We start from the raw sequence: 9,004 nt of genomic DNA on the forward strand, positions 1-9,004 counted from the left end.
GGCACAGATATGGCGGGTGTGGTCCACGCACTGCAAACTTGGGAAGGTGACCAAGTTCTGAGACCAATAGATCTGTGGATCATGCGCCCGGAGCCACGCCAGTCCCAAGACCACGGGGAAGTGCAGTTCCGAAGTGACGTAGAACTGAATGGCCTCCACATGGGTACTGATGGCCATACACACGGGTTGCGTGGCGGCCGTAATAGGCCCGGACAGGAGCACTCGACCATCGATAGTCTCCACAAGCATGGGCGGATCCACTGGACACTGGGGAACAGCCCATTTGGCCACAAAGGCCGAATCCATAAAGTTAGTGGTAGCCCCAGAGTCAATTAAGGCATGGACCGGAATCCCCTCTGGCTTGCCAGGAAGGATCAGACGTGCCTCCAAAATCAAATGCCGTGAAGGTTCACAGGCACCGTCGGAACGGCATCGCTCGGCGTGGTCGTTGTGGGTCGCCCGATCTTTCACACCGTCTAGATCGGGCTCGGGCCGTTTCCCGACAGCAAAGCAGGGGACTTTCTCAGGGCCGGCTTGGTCACTGATGCCCGCTGACGCTTCTTTGGACAAGAAGCAGCCAAATGTCCAGGGTCCCCACAGTAAAAACACAACCCCTCCGATCGTCGTCTGTCCATTTCCGTCACCGATAGACGGGACCTGGCGGCACCCAGCTCCATTGGCTCCTCCCTCTGGACTGGGGGCTCACGTACAGCAGGGGCGGCAGGGGTCTGTGGGGTGGCACGGCGACTCTTTCGCTGCTGCAACCGGGCATCGATCCGCAGACAAAGATGGATCAGCCCATTCAGATCTGAGGGAATGTCCACGCGGGCCAGCTCATCCAACATCTCCTCTGACAAGCCATCCTGAAAGGCATCCACGAGCGCAGCCTCATTCCAGGCGGAATCCTGGCTAAGCAGCCGGAAATCGCTGATATAGGCCTGTAGAGGGCGCTGACCCTGCCTCAAAGCTTTCAGGCGTCGGGTGGCAGTCTGCGCCTTGATCGGGTCCTCGTACATGAGGCGCATATGGTCACAAAACCCCCCAAAGTTATCCAACAAAGGGCTAGGCTGTGCCAACAGAGGCGTGCCCCAACGAGCTGCATCTCCCGACAGAAGGCTCAACACGAATCCCACCTTATCTCGGTCAGTGGGGAAATCAGCCGCCCTCACGCTGATAAAAAGCTGGCATTGTCCCAGGAAGGCAGGAAACAGTTCTGGATTACCAGCAAATTTATCCGGCATAGCTATCTGACATTTCCTCCTGGGTGGGGGGGCAGCATGTACCTGAGCCTGCAGTTGTGCCACCTGAGTGGCCAGCAAGGTGAGTTGCTGGTTGAGCTGGGCATTCTCGGCAAGAAGCTGCTCCATCGTAGTAATAAGGGGTGGGTGGCTGAAAGCAAACTGTTCTGAACCAGCCCTCTTCTAACAAACCCCTATTCAAAAAGAAGAGACTGGAGAGCGTCCAAGGCTAAAAGGCTTCTGCCAAGATTTAATTACGCAGTTAACAAAAACACTAGAGCTTGTCTTCTCAAGCGGAAAAGTTGCTTTCAGCAACCAGCCCCTCCCCAAACACTCCTTTTATAGAGAGCTCAGGGCGTGGTCTCCCTGTGCCTCCTCCCGAGGAGTCTCACAGCCTTTCTTTGTTTGTTCCTGCTCGACTGCCTCCTGCGTCGGGCGTCCTTGAACAGGGCCAGCTGTGGGTCATCTTCCTCCGCACTCTCGGGCTCACGCAGCTGAGAAGAGGTCCCCGGCTGAGGACTCTGCAAAGCCTCCAAATCATCATCAGCCGGTTCGTTTCCCTCCTCCCCCACATCTGAGTCATCCGATAACTCGGAGCCGGCTGTCGGACCCACAGGCTGGCCCTGAGTCACAACAACTGCTGGCCCGCAGGCCGGACACATCATGCGGAAGCCGCGCCCACCCCATTGCCGGCAATGGCAAAACAGTCACGATATGTCATGTGACATCACGTGACATCACGAGTTTGACATGTCTGCTTTAGACTCTTGAACACATCATGGGGTAACACAGTACCTAGTAGCTTGGAAGAATCTCCCTTCCACCCAGAATGAGTGGGTATACAAAAAACATGTTAGAGCCCCTAGACTTCTCAAAAGTTTCCATGCTAAATATCCTGAAACCTGATATGTCTGTATATATTTTTTTTCTTTCCCCTTCCTTTTCTGTTTTCTAGGTGGAATTCCCATTCTTCTAGGTGGGCCATGTGTCAGGTCCCCAAATCCTTATTGTTTTCCCTGCATATGTATTCTTGTTTGGGGCCTGCCATTCTGCTGGGAGGGGGGGATTTGTTTTCACTTGGGATAACTTTCGCTTTCTACTTTTCCTCTCCTGCCTCTATCCAATCTAGAATTAAGAAAGGAAAGCAAACCACTTAAATATTGCTATATTTTCCATTTCTTTTTGACTTTCTCAACTATGATGTCCTAGGATAGCAACAAGAAATACAGCTTCAAGAGCTGTGTACTGGAGAGGTAAACTGTTCTGTTTAAGCATGATTTCCTATTGAAGAAGCTAAGTGTGCTTAAGGGTTTTGCACTGTTAATCGTTTATCCTGTTTAAAGATAAAAAGAGGTCATTATGAGCTAGATATACTGTACAAGAAGGGCTATCCCTATGAATCACATGATAGTTCTTGTTCTATATAAGTGTTCAGGATCCTTCTTCTCTATCCCCCCCTATATTACACAATCCATTTTTATTTTTTATATTGAAGTATATGTTTAAAACATGAGATCTCCAGACAGTTGGTTAAAATAAATATGTTGTGATTCTGAATATGTATTCTTGTTTAAGGTGTAGCATCTGAGAGACCCCATCTATGAATCAAAGTAACTGAACCAGTTTTTAAGATCTTATTAGTTGAAATTATCTTTTGTCAGGGTAAATTCAACTGTTTCCCAAAAACTCCATTACCACTGTGTTCCTTGTCATTAACATCATCTTTCCACCATCAGACAGCAGCTTTTAAAAAAATCCTCCAAAAATAATCTGTGTCATGGTCAGTGCATTTTATTTTTAATCAGCACAGTACAAAAATAAAAATGGGTGTGTGTGTGTTGAGGGGTGGATTAAGTTACAGGCACACACAGCTCTTTTACAGTCTTGTCACATTTATAAACCTCATATACGTACAAACACACTATAGTACACATACATACAAAAGACCATTTATAAATGAAGTAATAATAAGCAATAATAGCAATTCTGGTCAACAAATATCTACAGAAGGGATTGCACACTAAAAAAATCCAAACACTTTAACATACATAGACACATATAATTTAGCACATCCTGTTTTCTTCCACTTCCAAAATGTAATTTTGAAGAATGTTCATGTGAAAAAAATGGCACAATATTTTGTTTTTCCCCAAGAAAAATACTTTATAACATTAAGAACTGTGTACAGTTAATATCAGAAAATACAGTATCTAGAAGTCTTGAGATGGAATTTGAAGAAATGAGGGTGTTGTTGAAAGTCAGCAGGAGGAGATCTACTTGAAATTGATGCATGGTGTTATTGTGTGGCTGGGTTTTTGTTGTTGTTGTTGCAATCAACTGTTCTAAAATTTTACTTGTCAAAAGTCACAAAGCTGTTTTTGGCATGCATAGTATTACTGTAAAGCAATAATGGAATAACTGGAAATGATTGGGTTTTCTTTTTCCTCTTACTATAAGCAAAGATTTTGTTCTAAAATGATTCATTTCATATAGCAGTTTATTACACTCTCACTCATTGCTCTTCTATATCAGGACTTTTCAACCAGTGGTACGGGTACCACCTGTGTTACATTGGCATCTGGCAGGTGGTACGCGACCGTCCTAGAAAAGTGGTAGCGGGGGAGGGGAATGAACTGAACCGGTGGCAGCACCGCACAAGCCTGAGCGAGAGATGGCTGGAGCTGCAGGGCTGTCAGGGCTCAGCGGAAGCACCAGGATCAGCGCTTCTTTGGGGCTGTCAGGGCTCAGTGGAAGCACCAGGATCAGCGCCAGGCTCCAGCTGGAGCTTGGCGCTGATCCTGGTGCTTCTGAGCCTAGAAGCGCTGATCAGCTGGAATGTTGCAGCATCTCCAGGGTCTTGTGATTTACATTCAGATGCTTGGCAACTGATTCATATTTATGACGGTCACAGTGTCCCAGAGTCATGTGAAGTGACCAAAACCTGCTGCAACCACCCAGCAGACTGAGGGAATAAAAACCAAACAGCCCCACCGCACCCCCGCTGCCAATCCTCAACAGAAATGCTCACAACAATGAAAACTTCGGACAGGAGGAAGAGCACCACCAGGCAGGTGTCTTGCTCGGCTGTGGCTTGGGGGGCACTTTTTTCAGTGCCATTGTAACTTCGAACAAGTAAGTTTGATTTATTGAATGCAACTTATTTCTATGTAAACATGCATAGAATTGCATTTTAAGCTTTCATAACCATAGGAGTAGAACTGTTTTTCCTTTAATATTTTTTAAAAGGAGAGGAAGTGCAAAAAGTTTTACTATCTTTTGAACAAGGATAATGACTTGTTCAAAAACATACCAAAATTTAATCTGAGCCACTAATGTAAAGTGTTGCAGAAGTCAACCACAATGCTGAATGAGGAATTGAGAAGTAAATGGTATGCAGTGGAGAACCATAGAATAGTCCTCCTTTCCTCTCCTATGATGCTAAGGCTCAGTTTTCATTTACAAACTTGACAGCATGCTGAACAGTCAGTATTTCGCTTCTTCATGGCTCAGATTTTGGGCTAGCTTTTGGCAGGACCTGCTGAACAAACTCAGCAGCTGTTTAATCATCACAACATATTTATTTATTTCTAGTCTACTGTAGCCTCTCAGCTTTGACCTTTTCAGATTTCACAGCTTTTTGTGTTCCTCTGCATTTTTAATAGTGCTTTGCTTTTTTTTTAATTAATTGCAAGATACCCTATTTAAAAACATAAACTCCAATATAGCTCTCCCTCTGCCTTTCTGCTAGAATGCCAGCATCCTCAGCAGCAGCATTAGAAGAGCTTTCTATTTCTAACTTACCCTTTAATCCACAGCCTTCTTCACCCCAGAGCATTATTGCCTTTATACTATTTAACTGTCCAGCTTGTGAGAACTTAAAACAGTGAAGATTACCTACATACCAAAAGTTCACATCTTCCAAAGAACCCTAGACATGAACTATTAACATTTAATATATATTATCAGTAACTGAGGGAAAGTCAGTCTCCCCACTGCCCCTTTTTATGTACTTTTGACTATCCCTGAAGATCAGAATATTTTAACCCTTACATAGTGTTTAGGAACAGGAAAACTAAACAAAATAAGTAAGCATCAACATCTAATATTATTCAAATATTTAGATGTTCAGTGTGAGGAAAAATACTTAAATTCTTAAAAGTTGGCATATAACTGTAAGTCTACAAGGTGAAAGAGAAAGTCTCCAAGCATGGAAATAGATTTGTGGCTCCAAAGAACCATCTGCAATATTACTGTACAAAATATACAAAATATTTGAATATTTTGTATCTGCTGCAGATTGAGATTACAATTTATCTTTAGTCACAGTCCTCAACACTATAATGGAATGGAGTTCTTTTATTATCATTCAGTGGATTCCCTTGTTCTGCTTATTTGTTGTGGTTGTTACTGTGTTTTTATAAAAAATGAAGGGTGTTGGTTGGCTGAACACAAATGAACTTTACCCTCCTGACTGGGGCTGCAAGAAACCCCTTAGAAGAAAAGCATTTCTACACTGAAATTCAGCACCAAATCCTTATGATCCTAAATTTTTTCAATAAACAACTGAATTAGGGAACTTTATTATAGATACTCAGAAAAACCTCAAGGGACTCAAATTCAGTCTGTTTGAAACAGCAAAGTTATATTACACAGATAACATAATGCCCCAACGAATTAACAATTTCTGACCAAATACCAATACTGTACACATCACTTGCCAGCAAATTAATACCAGCTGACTAGTAACTGTCCCCTGGGGCTATCTTGAGTCTCACCTCCCAGTCCATACAGCATTAACTCCTATGGTTTATAACTACCTTAGCAGGAAAGGATTCTCAAATCTCACCTTCACCCTTTGACACTAATGTTTAGAGAAAACCCTATGTAGCCTAGGTCAAAGGCCCCCAATGAAATGGGTGCAACAGATGATAAGAGATTCAAGGTACTAGTAATGGTATTCAAAGCCCTACATGGCAGGGGTCCGGAGTACCTGAGGGAACACCTGCTGCCGGCATCGACTTCCCTCCGCCCTGTGCGTTCCCACAGAGAGGGCCTCCTCAGGGTGCCACCGGTCAGAGAATGTCGACTGGTGGCCCCCAGGGGGAGATCCTTCTCTGTGGGCGCCCCGGAGCTATGGAACCAGCTACTGGTTGAGCTCCGGACGGCGCCCGACCTTCGCTCCTTTCGCCACGAGCTAAAAACATACTTTTTTGAACAAGCTGGCCTGGCCTGATGAGGGGATTGGGGGGGGTTGCTATTGTTATTTTACTAGGTTTTATAGATGTATTTTAGTATGTGGGCATTTATTTAATCTAGTTTTAACTTTTGTAATTTGTATTTTTATTCTTGCCCTGTTCACCGCCCTGAGTCCTTCGGGAGAAGGGCGGTATAGAAATATTATTAATAATTTATAATAATAATAATAATAATAATAATAATAATAATAATAATAATAATAATAATAATAATAATAATATACACAAAATCACACATGCCTCCTATATATTTCTGACTTTTCCTTACCCTCTTCTGTTTCTCAATATAATCACTCTGTCATGGAGTAAGAGTCCATTTTGGAGGCTAGTACTGTGATGGTGTAATTTTGTTCAAAATGGTGTACAAAGTAATAACATTTACATTATTTTTTTAAAAAACTCATTCTTGGATCCCTTTTCTGGAATACCAGGTTCTAGAACATCCACTAGATCTGGTCTCTTTCTACTTAATAACTGTAAATATTATTCTCCTCCACTGCCTTCCACTGTGAAGAAGTAAATCCTACAAGCTCATTCACCCCAATTCACATACAGTTTAGGCCAAAGCAAAAGGTGAAACGATGCCATGATCTTGTTTTGCAGTAATTGCTCCTCCACTCTATTTTGTCCTCTCCTGGTTTACAATCTGGAAAAGAAGCCATATCTATCACATGCAGCAAAACTGAAAACCAAGCAGGCAAACCCATTAATCTCTTGTCAGTTTTGATTAATAAAAGCCAAGCTAATAATGGTGGAGACCAGAGGTGGGTGCCTGATTTCTTTCAGGCCTGTCCAGTCTCACCTATGTGTCCTGGCTTGTTTGAAAAAGAAAAAAAAACATAAGATAAACTGACAGTTCCCTTTCGTGTGAATGACAAGGAGTTTTAGTTCACCGTTCCAGGCCAATGAGCAGCCTGTTCTTCTCTTCTTGGCTGCTCTCATTCTTCAAGTCAGCAAAGATCTGAGTGAAATAGTGTGGGTCAGAATTGACCTGCAACATTTTGGGACTCATGAGGTTGATTATGGAGAGGCAACGATCCCAAAATGCCTCTTTACAGCTCTCCACTAAGAAGGGCTTGAGAGGGTAGGAGATCTCATTGCCCATATAAGAATAGGAGAGATAGAGGCAGGTAAGTAAGACAGCCTGAAGATCATGGTCCGTGGCTACTTCAGATGAAATGACATCCCGGCAAAGCATGTACAGAAAGACCACATTGGCTGGTGTGATGAAGCCTTGGTCTTGCCAGCCTTGCAGAAGGAGAGACCGGTCCACACTTCTAAGCCACAAGATTGGGTCAGTGGGGGAAAGGTGCTTCAGCCTGTAGCAGCGTCTACAGAGGAATGCTGCCAAGCATCGTAGCAGCTCACTGGTTGAAGCTTGGACAAGAACCCTCTTTGGGGTGCCAGATGAGTTGCAGCTGGGGTGGGGTGGGTTCTTGACAGAAGAAAGAATGCCCTTGGAGCTGGAAATCTGGCGGCTTGGGACTGTAGGCTGATTGCTCTGGTTCTGAGCAAAGGTGGAGAGATTGGCACAGGAGAGAGATTTCTTGAGGTTCTCATTGTTGAGGTGTGTGATGTTGTTTTGATAACTGCTATTGGGCTGCAGCTTCTTGGAGTTTTTCTTTTTGGCAGATACAGCTGCGATGCGTTTCCAAGGCAGCACTGAAATGATAGAGTGGTGCTTCAGGCTCTTATCCTTTGCATTCTTACTATTATGGATTGCAGTGTAATCCGCCACTGTGGTCAAACCATCCTCAGAGAGGGTGGCTTTCCCATAACTGGGTGAAAGGCTCAACACAGTGCCCATGGTGCACAGACAGCTGGGAGCAAAGCAAAGTGGACAAAGCTGGATGCTGTCACCACCAGGGCAGAGGGGTCTCTGCTTCAACCCTGCTCACTCTCCTTTCTGTCACTGCCTTAATAGCTTGGATTCAGAAGTTACCTGCCAAAGGCAAAAACAGTTCCAATAAGCCCAGGCAGGGGTCAGTTTTCTCCCAGATATACAGCCGCCTGATTTTCAGTAGTACTCACCCCATATTCATTTATAAAATATTACATTTATTATTCTCCATTTCTCCCTACCAAAATTATACCAATGGTATAATTAGACATGCTAGACTCTGGATAAAATTGTCTTATGTGGGGAGGAGGGGAGGGCACCTAACACCTGGCTTTGACATGTGCAAAGACTGCCCTGCAAAATGGGACATTGAATTTCAAGTCCATAGCCCTGTAGAAATGGCACCTCTGATGCCCGCCCCCCAGGTCCTGCTGGTTTCCTTTTATATAAATGGCCTAAATGCTACTCCACCATGAAAGCTGAAGGAAAAAGCTAGGTGTCTTTACAGAGGAAGGCTACATAAACACCCAAGGTTATGTTGGCAAGTGTACATGTATGTGTAAAGTCTTTTGGGGATGCTTTCTAGAACGAGAACCATATTAGCTGGCTGCTGCAAAACAAAGAGTCTCCTAACACCTTGAGGAATAACTGATTTATCATGGAAGATGTCG

General features: G+C 44.1%; 1 protein-coding gene across 1 annotated transcript; it reads right to left on the minus strand.

Annotated features, from left to right (window-relative positions):
• Nucleotides 1-7,113: 7,113 nt before the first annotated feature.
• On the minus strand, nucleotides 7,114-8,300 carry LOC310648319 (cyclin-dependent kinase 5 activator 1-like; the record flags this gene model as incomplete). Its single annotated transcript, XM_083376079.1, has 1 exon — nucleotides 7,114-8,300. The coding sequence occupies one exon, from the start codon at nucleotides 8,298-8,300 to the stop codon at nucleotides 7,383-7,385; it is 918 nt and encodes a 305-aa protein (XP_083232205.1). The 3' UTR covers nucleotides 7,114-7,382.
• Nucleotides 8,301-9,004: the final 704 nt, after the last annotated feature.

Source organism: Vipera ursinii, assembly GCF_947247035.1.
Source record: "Vipera ursinii genome assembly, chromosome: W".
Taxonomy (NCBI): Eukaryota; Metazoa; Chordata; class Lepidosauria; order Squamata; family Viperidae; genus Vipera; species Vipera ursinii.